Here is a 14,801-nt window from a genome sequence, read left to right as displayed (position 1 = left end):
ATGACCCATAAGCAACCCCTCGAAAATTTGACAAATCGAGTGGAACTTGCGGCATCGGCGTGGTTGAGCGACACATAAATGGAAAAGCCATGTTTGCCTCCGTACCTCGTGTTGACTTTGCGCCTCATAAAATTGCATGTCCCTGGCGAGACCGTATCCCAGGGCAGATGCTTTTTGCCCAGGAAGTTTGTGACGGGGAGCTTGTGTTCTCAACAGCTGTTGGCGTCTCTCAATGGCACTCTCCCATCTGCCACTCAGCACTCCCTCAGCTGGTGCCAAAGCCGTTCGAACAGAGGTGCTTTTGACTCCTTCTGGGACTGGGTGGTTGGGCCCTGACTTTATTATGTGCCATGCTCTCCCCTTCAGCTGTGGTTTTGCACCCCTACAGCCTGCCTGTCTACCCGCCGGCACCCCAGTGTTACTCCGGGCTGGTTCAGGTACGACTGTTTGTCTTCCTATCTATGCATGCGAGTGTGTGTTGTGTGTGTGAGAGAGAGAAAGGGAGCGAGATTTGTGTCATTGACAGGGCCCAGCTGCGGCTGGCTGGTGGTCTTGGGGGGGGGGGGACAGCTGATAAAGTCTCCCGCAACGATAAATCCCTTCGTTCCCGATGAGTTATTTTTACAGAATTGCTCAGAGAAAGAGAGAGAAAGTCCTTTCCTTGTAAGGGGAGAGATATTCACGGCTCCGGTGGGAAGCGTGGAGACCAGTCCATTTTGTACCTGGGTCCCGCGGGTCCTGTAGAGCAGGTGGACTCTGTCAACGGGAAGGCCCTGCAAACCTAACGGGAGAAGTCTCTGCGGATTTAAATTGCGTGCCGGTTTAAAATGGTGGTGTCATAAAACAGCTTCTGACTTTGGTGGACGCAGCCAGATAAATCCGAAAGGAGAGGAAGACCTTACATGTGAATGAAGAGAAGGGACAAACACTGGCAACCGGCTCTCTCTTGTGGGCTCACTGCCTTCTGGTTATGTCCACAAGCCTTTAAGCCCGCTAAGCTGACGGTGGCTTCCAGGTTCTTTATAATGTAATGCCATATCTGAATCCTTCTGAGTGAAGGGTCATTTCTGGTGCAGTGGTACCTCGGTTTAAGAACGGCCCTGTTTACGAACGATTCAGTTTACAAACTCCGTGAAACCGGAAGTAGTGTCCCGATTTGTGAACTTTACCTCGGTCTAAGAGCAGAAGCCGAAAGTGTGCCTCAGTTTAAGAACTGTTTCGGTTTAAGAACAGACTTCGGTTTAAGAACGGGCTTCTGGAACAGATTAAGTTTGTAAACCGAGGTACCACTGTATTCTTGTAGGAAACAATACACAGGTTAACATGAATGCGCCAATCTCCCTCATAAGTTGGGTACAGACCATACATTTAACCCCCCCCCCAAATAATCATGGGAACTGTAGTTTACAGAGCTACAATTCCCAGAACCCTGGATTCTTTGGGGGGGGGCAAATGTGCTTTAAATGTGTGGTGTGTAGTAAGCAGCCAGATACTTTATCCCTGCACGGGCTGAACGCCTTGGAAGAAAGGTGGGGCACATGTGAATAATAATAATAATAATAATAATAATAATAATAATAATAATAATTTTACTGAGCAAATGAAGTGGCATTTGCAGGCCTAGCAAAAGATGTTTTGACACACCCGGTTGGTTTCACCACATGCACCTTAAGATCCCACATGGTTATGCTGAGGTGCAACCACATGAACGTCGAGCTACTTCACTGGTGCCCTTAACAACATGGCTGCCCTCAGCAACTGCATGCGCTGCTGGGCAGGCCCTCGGTATTTTGCACACTGAGAGGAATGACACAGCTTTCATGTTTTCGCTTCTTCTTCCCCCTCTTTGTGTTTTTCATTTTTCTGTGCAATATGAACATTGGCGCACAACGGACAAAGGATTTAAAGGTGCGTGGCCAAAATAACAAAGGCTGAGGTTCTTGCAGAATGATTCGTGGCTGACAGTTTCTCTCTGTGTCCCTCTTCGGCTGAACAGCACAGCCAAACTCCTAGTTTATTTTATTAGATACAAAAATTTTTATTGACGTTTTCAGGTTTTATATTTCCACATGAACATCTTTCATTATACACACACATAAAACGACTTCCCTCCTTCCCCTTCCAAGGTTCTTTTAATTTACCCATAATTCCTGCATATTCTTGTATAGCCATCTAAATCACTCCCCCCATTTTACATCCCTTTTAAATATGTTATACTGTTGAATTTACCTTAATACTGCCAGTGATTTCAACTGTGTACAGTTATTTTCCACTTACAAAAAAAATCCCACTCCTCTTTAAGTACCTGTTATTCTTGCTCTCTTATTCAGCTAACACTGCATATTCTATCATATTAAGTTGCCAATCCTCCTCACTAGGGACCTCATTCACCCTCCATTTTTAGGCTAACAAAATCCGAGCCGCTGTTGTCGTTCCTAACAGGAATGCCTCTGTTTTGGGGGGAGCACATTGCTTTAAACAATTTTTTCATCTCAATATGTATCATCTCCCAATATTCTTTACCCTTTTTTGCATGCCCACCACATGTGAAAGAAGTTTAAACTCCCAGTTTATTTTCTTTTATTTTTGTAACCAGGGGCGCCAACTATAGGGGGTGGAAGGGACTCTGCCCCCCCCAATATTTTTGGGCAGGAGGCTGAGCCATCGACAGACGGGGGCTCGTGCGCCAGGGGGGATTTGGGGCTGCCTCAATGTGGCATGCAAGTTGGTGCCCCTTTTTGTAACTACATTTTTTTATCCCGCCTTTTCCACCGCAGCTGTAATAAGTGGTCAAAGTCACACACAGAAGTGACTTGTTTCGTGAGCAACCTTGAAGATTCAAACCCATAGTAGATTCAAACCCATGGAAAGACACAACTTAAAAAAAATGAGACAACAAAACTATGAGTCATGAGTCAGCAAAAGCAGAAGATGAATGTCTGTTTGAAACAGCAGCAATGATAAACTGCGGCGCAACGGAGGCATTTTGGTGTCTGAGGCAAAGCAACAAAATGGCTGGTGGTAATCAATTGATAATTGATTGATCACTAATTGATCAATAATTGACTACAGTAGAACCTTGGTTCCTGAACTCAATCCGTTCTGGGAGTCCATTCGACTCCCGAAACAGGTTGGGGACCAAGGCGTGGCTTCCTGCAACCAATCGGAGGCTGCGCCAGACATTTGGCTTCCAAAGAACATTTGAAAATCACTTCCGGTTTGGGAGCCGAGGTTCCACTGTATTTGCTGCTAGTATCCCCCAAAAGACCTGACCTGAGGGGCCCCCTTTTTGTGTGCCATTAAAAGTTTGCAAACGTTGTTGCTTTAGTATAGGGAGAGGGACAGGACACTCGCTTTGTGATTTTCTGCCTCATGCATTCATAATATTAATCAATATACTTTATTCGACCGATAGTCAGAAACAAAAAAAATTTCTCAATACAAAGATAAACATATAAAACTGAAGGCATCAGAGGGATACATAAAAATATAAAAATATAAAACTGAAGGCATCAGAGGGATACATAAATGGGGTATGACCGCGCTACTAAACCTCCTACAGATAACCCACATCAAGACATTCAATTATACGTTTCCGACACTTGAGCGCCAGGAAGAGGAATTTAGCCAGCATTCATAATATCTCAGGCGGCCCTAAATGCCAACTGAAAACCTGGCAGAACAGAGAATCTTGACAAGCTTTCTAAATATTTGCATCTGTCATTTCACACATCTTGTGAGAGGTGCGAAAATATTCGGGGGGGGGGGAATTGCAGGGGAAATCCTAACTGAAGTATATTTGGCAAAGAATAAGCTGATACAAACATCAGTGCTCACCCGCGGCTGGAATAAAAAGTATTCCAGTTGATATGCAGGCTGGGGCTTTGTCAAAAAGAAGGACATCTAACAGCTTGGTAGAACCTCTGCACATATGGATCTGGTATGAACAAGGCACGATCGCAAGCTGTAGAAATCAAAGTGGGACTGCTGTATTTATTTCTTTATTTTCTTTGAAACGGCTGAACATTTCAAAAATCTCGGATTGATATATGTATACTGAAAACCAACCAATATATCGTCAAAAGTATGAAAACGCAACCTAAAATGAATAAGACAACAATTTACAAAACACATACATATATGCTGCCCAGAATGGCTGGGGAAACCAAGCCAGATGGGAGGAGTATGATGAGGAGGATTGTTTCACGTGAGAACATCTGCACGGGTGAGGCTCCTTTGACAACAATGAGAAATTGAGCCTTTAGTGTCATTGGCCCAGTCCTGTGGAACACCCTGCCACTAGATTCAGTGGGTGCCCCCAGTGCCAACTTTTTAACACCTGCTGAAAACTTTCCTATTCTGCCAGGCCATGCAGGCAATTATTATTATTATTATTATTATTATTAATATATTTATACCCCGCCCTCCCCAGTGAGAGCTGGGCTCAGGGCGGCTGACATCAATAAAATTACAATAAAACGCAAAAGAAAGAAAAACAATTGATTAAAATGCAGATTAAAAGACAATTTAGATTTAAAAATTGTTTTAAAATGCGGCCTCCTTTTAAAATGGCCCACATCAAAACCCAAAGGCCAGGCGGAACAGCTCCGTCTTGCAGGCCCTGCGGAAAGATGTCAAATCCCACAGGGCCCTGGTTTTCTGTGAGAGAGTGTTCCACCAAGTCGGGGCCAATACTGAAAAGGCCCTGGCCCTAGTTGAGGCCAATTTAGCCACCTTATGGCTTGGGATCTCCAAAATATTGTTATTTAATTAAGAGTACATCCCCCTCACGGATGTCTAAATGCTGTTTGCGTTTAATTTCTTTTTGCTTTTAACTTGTTCTTTTTCACTTTCTATGATTTTATTGTCTGGTTTTATGCTTTTATATTGTTAGCTGCTGTGATTATATATGCTAGACAAATATATGAATGATACAGTGGAATAGAAGTATTTTTAAAGATAAATAAATGATCCCACCCACAACACAAGGCCCGATTGGTAGGTCCCACCGCAACAGGTGCCCTCTGTTTCGGGAGGACCCGATATACGTTGGAAGCTGCCCAGAGTGGCTGGGGAAACCCAGTCAGATGGGTTGGGTACAAATAACAGCATCATCCTCATCCTCATTATGATTATTATTACTATTTTTTTTATTAATTTCAGAGAAACTCAAATGTGGCTTGCATTGTATTTCGTTCCCCATCGTTGGGATGGAGGCTAGAGGAGAAACTATCTACAGAAGTTTTTTTTGTTTTTGTTAATACAAGGCTAACCTGGCTTCCTGCCAAAGGCACCTCAGCAATCCCTGGGCCTCAGAAAGATCCCCTGGGACTGGAGAGTAAATCTATTTATGAGCATGTATGCAGCTCCCCCCACCCACCCCCAATTCGGGCCCCTCTTGGGCTGTGACTGACAAGAAGGTGCTGTGTATGAAGTGGAGCTATTTATAAGACCTGCAAGTGGAGCCAACTTTGATAAGAAATGGCCTCCCGAGGGCTGCTTAAAACCACCCAGTGGAGTGGTGACGAGTGTGTGTGATTCGCACAGCGACGGGACAGGACGGTAGCACATAAACCCAGGGAACAGGTTGGAAGGCTGGAAAACTTCAGCTGGTTATTTACTCCCTTTGTTTCCTAAATGAGGAAAAGAACTTCACAGGAGACAGGTGGCTTTTTAAAGCGCTTGGCACACACACTCTCTCTCTCTCTCTCTTGACATGTTTTCTCATGTGCAGCTCAAGCCTTTAGCTCCAAAGGGAAGAAAAAATATTTTGCACTCAGGTTTTTAGCGAAGGGCATCCAGTCTTGGAAACTTTGCTTCACAAAACTGTCAAAAGTGTTCTAATCATTGCAATGCTAGATGGCATAGGATGCCCTAGGCTCGTTCAGCTGTGGGGAGGGGAATTCATGGTGAGAGATTTATCTCTTGATGCTACCAAACTCTATTCTGTTCAAGGAAGCTGGACATATTCCCTCCCATTCAGTGTGTCTCAGGCAATTTTAAAGCAGGGGTTGATAACTTGTCCTTCCAAGGCCGTTGGGCAGGCATCCCCAAACTTTGGCCCTCCAGATGTTTTGGACTACAATTCCCATCTTCCCTGACCACTGGTCCTGTTAGCTAGGGATCATGGGAGTTGTAGGCCAAAACATCTGGAGGGCCGCAGTTTGGGGATGCCTGCCGTTGGGCCTCAACTCCATCAGCCCTAGCTAACATTGAGTGTCATAGCTGCCAAGTTATCCCTTTTTTAAAGGGATTTTCCCTTATGCTGAATAGGCTTCCTCGTGAGAAAAGGGAAAACTTGGCAGCTATGATGAGTGTTGTCTAGCAATATCTGGAGTTCTACAGGTTAACCACTCCTGTTACAAAGCATCAGCCTGGGTGGGAAAGCCTACATCAGGCATCCCCAAACTTCGACCCTCCAGATGTTTTGGACTACAATTCCCATCTTCCCCAGCCACTGGTCCTGTTAGCTAGGGATCATGGGAGTTGTAGGCCAAAACATTTGGAGGGCCGCAGTTTGAGGGTGCCTGGCCTACATCAATATCTGAAAAGTTGCCCTGGCCAATGAGAGATGCTATCGCAGGTTGCACAAGATTTTAGAACGTTAACGCAGGATGGAAAGCGAAAGAACAAAGGGAAAGTGCACTCCAGGTAATGTGAAATTGCAGAGTTGTGGGCGGGAGTGTGAGGAGGCAAGGATTAACACACATCCTCCCCTGGCTGCTATTTACCCTACAGGAGGAAAAACATAAGGTACAGGCAAGTGTAGTTTGTCCCGATAATGATACAGTTGAGACACCAGTTAGTTTCTCACATAAATGGGAATTCTGGAGCCCCATCTGTCTCGCAAGTTACTCCCTCTTCAGAAGAACAGCAGTATGCTCATTTCACCTATACAGTATTTATATGGTTGTTTAATTTAGCACTTCTCCTGTACTCAGTGTCTGGGCCTGACATCTCTTTCTGAAGCTGTAACCAAAGTCCCACAAAATTCATTGGCTGAAACTTTTGTTTTCTTTTCATCTGGAGAGTATATTGCTTCAGACCAGGCATCCCCAAACTGCGGCCCTCCAGATGTTTTGGCCTACAACTCCCATGATCCCTAGCTAACAGGACCAGTGGTCAGGGAAGATGGGAATTGTAGTCCAAAACATCTGGAGGGCCAAAGTTTGGGGATGCCTGGCTTCAGACAATGGGCAAAGAGCCCTCCTTTGATTTTAAAATGTCTCCCCTTCTGCTTTCTATATAACTTGTTTTATTATTACAAGATCTATATCTCTCTGATACCTAACATGCCCTCCAACATTTCTCCGATGAAAATAGGGATGTCCCCTTCCTTAATGATAATTTTACTATATATCAGTCATACCACATGTTGCGTCCGCTGCAGGTTGCGTCTTTTCGGGTTATGGACGCGCCGAACCTGAAAGTCCCAGAACGGGTTACTTCCAGGTTCGGCGCATCCGTGACATGTGCGCATGCACAGAAGCGCCAAATCGCGCTTTGTGCATGCGCAGAAGCACCGAATTGTGTCTCGTGCGTGCACAGACGCAGCACTTCAAGATGCAGCCTTTTCAGGTTGCGAACGGGCATCCGGAACAGATCGCGTTCGCAACCAGAGGTACCACTGTATACCCCACACATCTTACTGGGTTGCCACACCGCAGCCATTCTGGGCAGCATCCAACATATATGAAAACACTAGCTGGCCCTGCACGCGTTGCTGTGCGTTAGTCTGTGAAATGGAGGGTAATAGCCCCCCTTCAGATCCCCCTGAGCCTCAGAGTCCCCCTGAGTCAAGGCGAGACACTGTGGAGAGGGCAGGTTTCATCCCTGTGTCTCCCCCCTCCCGTTCTAACCCATTACGTATCCCTGCCCTCTATTGCCCCCACCTCCATTTGGCCTAGTCTGGAAAGCGGCCTAGTCTGCAAGGCCGAGGGGAGATATTGTGGAGAGGGCAGGTTTCATCCCTGTGTCTCCCCCCCCCCCGTTCTGACCCATTACGTATCCCTGCCCTCTATTGCCCCCCCCCACCTCCACTTGGCCTAGTCTGGAAAGCGGCCTAGTCTGGAAAGCGGCCTAGTCTGTCTTATAATGGCCGCCTTGGTGGTTTCAGTTGTTTGGTTGATGATGATGTCATTTGGTTTGTGGGTGTGGCTTAGATTTCACAGGAAGGGAGGGGGTGTACTGTGGGAGGAATTCCACTTGAGGGCGCTGTTTGAGTTGGTGGAAAACCAGGTCTGTACCTGCGCAGGTGTGCGATTTGAGGGATTTTTGCCCCCAACAACGCGCAGGGAGTGGCCTGGATCATTGTGTCAAAATTTCAGGACGATCGGTCAAGCGGTTACGAAGAAAAGTGGAACCTGGATTTTCACGATTTTTACATTTTTATATATATAGATAATAATAAAACATTAAACATAAAAAGACAACCTTCCCTATACAGGATTGCCTTCAGACAGCTTGGGGGGGGGCGGGTTGGATGACTCCATACCCTCCAACATTTTTCCAAAGAAAATAGGACCATCCTAAGGAAAATTGGGACACTTCGGGATTAAATCAGAAACTGGGATGGCTTCTCTAAATCAGGGACGTCCTTGGAAAATAGGGACACTTGGAGGGTCTTATCTAAAAACATAAAAAGAATCTGTTGAATCAGGCCAATCGCTCATGAAGCCAAGAGATACTTGTGGGAATTTTCCATGTTAAGAGTTTGGTGTATGTTTGATATGGAGGGGTATACAGTTACGGAGTCCCCAAATGTTGTCTGCAGTGCCACAGCACAGACCCCGGTTTCCCACTTCAGTGACAACTATTTATTTATTTGCTATATTTATGTAAGGCTGGCTCATAACCCTGTTCTACAGATAGCTCACAAACATACAACGATAAAATGCTATCAAAATGCAATGGCATAAAATAGCAAAATCATAAAAGGATAACTTGCAGCCTAAACATTTTCAGCAGAGAGAATAAAGCCAGATGACTAAAAAATAAATAAATTTACATGACACATAAATTGAGGCTCAGTGCATGAAAATCACAGTTTGTTTTTAAGGCTTGGGAGAATAAAAATAGTTGTCACCTGGCAATAAGCAGCCATTCTGATTTGTTTATGAGGCGATTATATGACAATGAGCTTTCATCCTCCATTCATCCTGATTTGCTTGTGCGGTTGTTTTTACGTCTTCTTCTTAAGTCATTCATTCATTCTACACTTTTCAATGCATTTTCCCATCTCTTTCTGAACGTCTTAAAAAGTGGATTTGCTGTGCAAGAGCAACAGAGTGCTTTAATCCACTTTAATTGTGTAAACTTAAATCACTCTGTATCAACCCCTCCCACAGGACACCTAGAATGACCATAAAGAAGGTGAGGGCCTCTTTAAATATCTCAAGTTAAGGGTAGGTATAAGTGAGCCAAAGTGATCTTTCAGACATCCTGGCTCCAAATCAATAAGGGCTTTAAAAGCTAAGATCATCACTTTGAATTGGGCCCAGAGCCAGGGAAGCTGATAAAATGTTGGTATCATCACGATGTGAGCAAAGTCACTTAAATAACACAGACGGAGTCCAGCAAGCAAAGTTCAGAGGAACTGAAAAGTTGGGAGGGGGAAAGACCAGTTTATTATGCTTTGAGGAGAAAGAGAGATTTTGTCTTTCTTAGTTCAGGCCTTGTACATAGCATGAAGACACCCAACTAAACACACAGAAGAAAACTCTCCCGGAACTACATAGCCAGTCAGAGTATGTGCTACCTCGGTGTTATTATTATTATTATTTGAATTTATTGTATTTTTCCATGTATAAGACTATATTTTTTCCTAAAATTTTGAAGTTTAAAATAAGGGGTCGTCTTATACACGGATAGTGCATAGTGCATTTTCAAACTTTTGAGTCCCCACAGGGGCATCTTATACACCGAAAAATACGGTATATACCGCCCTATACCTGGAGCTCTCAGGGTGGTTCACAGAACAAAATCAAAATATAAAACCACAAAATATATAATCAAAATAAAAACAACAACCCAATAACCCCCTCCCCCCAAAAAACCACATTTTAAAAGGGCATACGATGTCAATCAAATCAACCAAAGGCCTGGTTCAAAAGGAACGTTTTTGCCTGGCACCTAAAGGTGTATAATGAGGGCGCCAGGCAAACTTCCCTGGGGAGAGAATTCCACAGACTGGAAGCCACTGCAGAAAAGGCCCCGTTCTTGTGTTGCCACCCTCCGGACCTCTCGAGGAGGTGGCACATGAAGGAGGGCCTCAGAAGATGATCTCAGGGTCCAGGTAGGTTCATATGGAAAGAGGCGGTCCTTGAGGTATTGCGGTCCTGAGCCCAATCAAGTTCATGTCACTCTGCCTGGTTGCTAAGCAAATACTTCCACCCCTCTTGGTTCGCTGTCTTTAACACTAACAGAATTAGCACTTACGTAATAAGCTGAATGAGCCCTGCCTGATGCACTTCCAACAGGAATTGGCCAGTCCAAGCAAACCATCTTGCAGCCCTATTTTGAACCACCTGACGTTTCCATACCTTTTTCAAACAGCGCATTGCAAGAAACTAAATGGGGAGTAGCGAGAGAATCGGTAATTGTGGCTAGGATCCAGTTATGGCCGTAGCTGGGCAGATCAGCTGAAGTGCACAGGCACAAAGGTCTCGGTTTATTCTACACTGTCTGACAGGGCCAGCCCAACCATGAGGCAAGGTAAGGTGACCGCCTCAGGCCTCAGGATCCACAGGGGTAGCAGATCACGGGAGCGCCTCTCCCGGTATGCCCCGCAGAGGACATTAAGGTGCACAAATAATAACATACTGGAGATCCCAAGTCACAAGGTGGTTAGACTGGCCTCGACCAGGACCAGGGCCTTCTCAGTACTAGCCCCCCAACCAGGTGGAACGCTCTTTCTCAGAAGACTAGGGCCCAGCAGGAGTTGTCATCCTTTCGTAGGGCCTGCAAGACGGAGCTGTTCCGCTTGGCCTTTGGACTGACTCAGTCTGACCCCGGTGTTACCCTCCCCTAAGGCTTTATCCTACAGATATTTAAATGAGGTTGCACTTGTAGATTCCTAATTTTAACATTGTATTTAATCTGCATTTTAATTGAATTGTTTCTTTTATGCTTGCTTTGATATTCTTGTTGTTAGCCACCCTGCGCCCGTCTTGACTGGAAAGGGCGGGGTATAAATAAATTATTATTTATTATTATCATCATCATCATCATCACAATGTAGATCTTTATTCCAATGTAGTTCTTTGTTCCCTGCCCCCGTTCCTGAGGCAGATCTTCACTCACCCCTTCTTCCCTGGCAGGGAAGTGGGTGCCTTAGATGCCAAAATGCATTGGGCCGGCCCTGCTGTCTGGTAGGACGGCGGCATGTTCACACAAAAGCTTCCCATCCCATCTGTTGCAAGCTCTAGCATGTGTGGGAATTGAGGCTCTTGAAGATAAAGTCTGATCTGATGCAAGGATTTTGTGCTTCAGCCCTCCTCAAGCATCGTTCTTCACAGGAGAGGAAGAAAATCACTTTGGCAGACAAATAGCATATTTAAAATATCGTTTAAGAAAAAACCCAGAAGCTTTACTTCTGGGTTTAGTAATGGAAGATTTCCCAAAAAGTATGAAAAAAATATATTCCTATACGCAACAGCAACTGCCAGGACCTTGATCACAAAAAAAATTGGAAAAAGGAACAAGCCCCAACAATAAGGGATTGGCAGAGCAAATTTTGTGAATTTATAAATATGGCAAAATTGACCGCAATTACAGTATAAGAGAAAAATCAAATAAAGAAAGAATGAAGTTGTGTAAAGGAATATATGGAAAAATCATTGTTTTGGTATTATATTGATATGAAGTCTAAGATATCGCAAGGAGAAGTGACAGAGAAATAACAGGTATCTGAAGAAGTGTGCATGCACACAAAAGCTCATACTAATGACAAACTTAGTTTGTCTCTAAGGTGCTACTGGAAGGAATTTTTTAAAAAAAATTGTTTCGACTACTTCAAACCAACACAGCTACCTACCTGTAGGCATAACAGAAACAGTGGTATAAGATAGCACAAGAACACAACGAGAGAAGTAAAATCTAAAAGGAAAAGTCACATACGGGTGGAGGGAAGTCGTTTTTAGTCTTTTTATGTCATCTTAATTTGTATTGATTATTCTCTCTGATATGTTGATATTTGGAAAAAAAAATAAGTTCACAGCACATTTGTGTGTGCATTAATGCAAATTGTGCCAATAGTTGTACGACTTCCAGGGACAGTATGAGGATATCAGGGACACATAGTTAAAACAGAGTCACCCACCATGGATTTTGTCCATGAACCACCTTTTTAACCAATTGAATACATGTAAATACATTTGCATCTCACCAGAACTTCAGTACAAAAGATTTCTGCATTGCAGTGGGTTGAGCTAGGTGGTGCTAGTAGCCCCTTCCAAATCTTCTGTTCTGTGATTCTATAAATGCCTTTTTGAGATGTTGAAAGAAATGTGAAATAACATACAAAAGCTATCACATAACGCCTGAAGGAAATCCCACCTTCAATAGTTCCTTTTCAAATCCCTGTTGGCACAGTGCTACACCAGAACCAAAACAGCATCATTGTGTATGTGTGTGTGTAGTGGCTGCTATTTGGGACCAGAACAGGGAAGTTCTGAGTTCAAATCCCCACAGCTCTTGAAGCATGCTGGGGAACTTTGGCCCTCCCACTCACTCTCAGCCTATCATAATGGGGATGGGGAGAAAGATACACAAGCCCTTTGGAGAAAGGGTGGGACAAGATTAGAATGTGTAATGCATGTGACCTCAACTCTCAACCCCACCAATTAATCTTTTGTTGATTAATCCTCCCAATTAAGCAACTAAAACATGTTGTTGTTGGTTGTTTAGTCATTTAGTCGTGTCCGACTCTTCGTGACCCCATGGTCCATAGCACGCCAGGCACTCCTGTCTCGCACTGCCTCCCGCAGTTTGGTCAAACTCATGCTCGTAGCTTCGAGAACACTGTCCAACCATCTCGTCCTCTGTCGTTCCCTTCTCCTTGTGCCCTCCATCTTTCCCAACATCAGGGTCTTTTCCAAGGATTCTTCTCTTCTCATGAGGTGGCCAAAGTATTGGAGTCTCAGCTTCAGGATCTGTCCTTCCAGTGAGCACTCGGGGCTGATTTCCTTAAGAATGGATAGGTTTGATCTTCTTGCAGTCCATGGGACTCTCAAGCGTCTCCTCCAGCACCATAATTCAAAAGCATCAATTCTTCGGCGATCAGCCTTCTTTATGGTCCAGCTCTCACTTCCATACATCACTACTGGGAAAACCATAGCTTTAACTATACGGACCTTTGTAGGCAAGGTGATGTCTCTGCTTTTAAAGATGCTGTCTAGGTTTGTCATTGCTTTTCTCCCAAGAAGCAGGCGTCTTTTAATTTCGTGACTGCTGTCACCATCTGCAGTGATCAAGGAGCCCAAGAAAGTAAAATCTCTCACTGCCTCCATTTCTTCCCCTTCTATTTGCCAGGAGGTGATGGGACCAGTGGCCATGATCTTGGTTTTTTTGATGTTGAGCTTCAGACCATATTTTGGTTTCAGACCAATTAAGCAACTAAAACATGTAGCCCGAATTAAAGCCCTTTGTGCTAACAGGAGCATTGTTTGCTTTCTTCAGTCTGAGATGCCAGTGCACATCCTCAAATTCCTAATACTGTATCTTCATACTACCGATGCATAAACAACCTGGTTCCTTCTAGGACTAAGCCCTTGGGCTCAGATTAATCCTTGCCCCTGTTGTTGGGACAGGTGGGGCAGGTGCGTGGGCCATAGGGGCTGAGCCTGCCTGGCAAATTGCAGATTCCAGCGAAATCCTGCAGCTGTCTTTCTTCTTTATCTGCAGCTGGGTTTTTCAAAAGCCCCCAAACAGCTGAAAGACAAAGAGAGAGAGAGAGCACAGCAACTCCAAATAAGGGCTGAGGAGGTGCTGATAAGAGGCTGGCCAATTGGAGAGCCTGCGCCTGTTGCGATTCCTCTCCAATGGCGGAGGGGAAAGCACAAGGGATGCCTTTATAGTCCTGGGCCAGGGGGAGAGAAAGGGTGTGTGCATTTTTCCCCCAGAGCATCTTATCCTGGCAGAGACTCTGGAAGGTGCCAAGGGATGGGGCCTGTTGGAGTAGGTGGGTGAAATCTTGCAGGATGCCTCGTTTTCCTCATTGTGATAAATTGGGGTGGGGTTTGGCTTGAGAGCCTGAGCTCTCAAGGAAAAAAGGAAAGGAAAAGAGAGAGGAGTGTAATTAGTTCAGGCAAGAGCAGCTGTGAGATGAGACTCCAGGGTCCTCTGGGAGGAAGGAGTGGGCTGCTTATCAGGTTAGGGGTGGGTTGAAATTCTGTCTTTATTCCTGTCTCTTAAAGACAGCTAGTCAGGATAATGGGAGGACAGGGTACCCCGTGAACAAGAATTGTGCAGAGCAGAATTTATTAGTGCTGGATTTTGGGGCATTGGGGATGAAGGATTGGGACCTCCCTCATCCAGCTCTCGCCTCCACCCATATCATTGGACGACCTTAGGCATTTTTCCTCTTTCTCTCTCTTTCCATCCCCTGCACACTTTGGATTATTATCCTACCTCGCAGGGGCGTTGTAAGAGTTACTGGGACAATGTCTATAGGTCGCTGAGGAGGCGAGCTGCATACTGGAAACGTCTGGAAAGGAGAGCAGCGCATCAGGAAGGTGGATGGATGGACGTGTTGTGAGAGAGGAATCGGTGTTTAGCGGTTGCAGGGATGAAGATCGGTGGCC

The 14,801-nt window shown here is 44.9% G+C and overlaps 1 protein-coding gene across 3 annotated transcripts in view; it reads left to right on the top strand.

Moving 5' to 3' along the window:
- Positions 1 to 282: 282 nt before the first annotated feature.
- Positions 283 to 14,801, top strand: part of LOC118095091 (RNA binding protein fox-1 homolog 1-like) — a 43,285-nt gene continuing 28,766 nt past the window's right edge. For 2 of the 3 annotated variants that reach the window (XM_035136059.2, XM_035136058.2), the window contains exon 1: positions 283 to 437. In XM_035136059.2, the coding sequence (XP_034991950.2) occupies positions 351 to 437 (87 nt within the window). In that variant the 5' untranslated portion in view covers positions 283 to 350. Of the gene's footprint in view, positions 438 to 12,000; positions 14,180 to 14,801 lie in introns of those variants that run through there. The other variant, XM_035136060.2, reaches the window with a different exon arrangement.

Source organism: Zootoca vivipara, chromosome 13, assembly GCF_963506605.1.
Source record: "Zootoca vivipara chromosome 13, rZooViv1.1, whole genome shotgun sequence".
Classification (NCBI taxonomy): Eukaryota; Metazoa; Chordata; class Lepidosauria; order Squamata; family Lacertidae; genus Zootoca; species Zootoca vivipara.
Note: the sequence above shows the minus strand (reverse complement) of the source record. Positions and strands in the feature narration are given on the sequence as shown.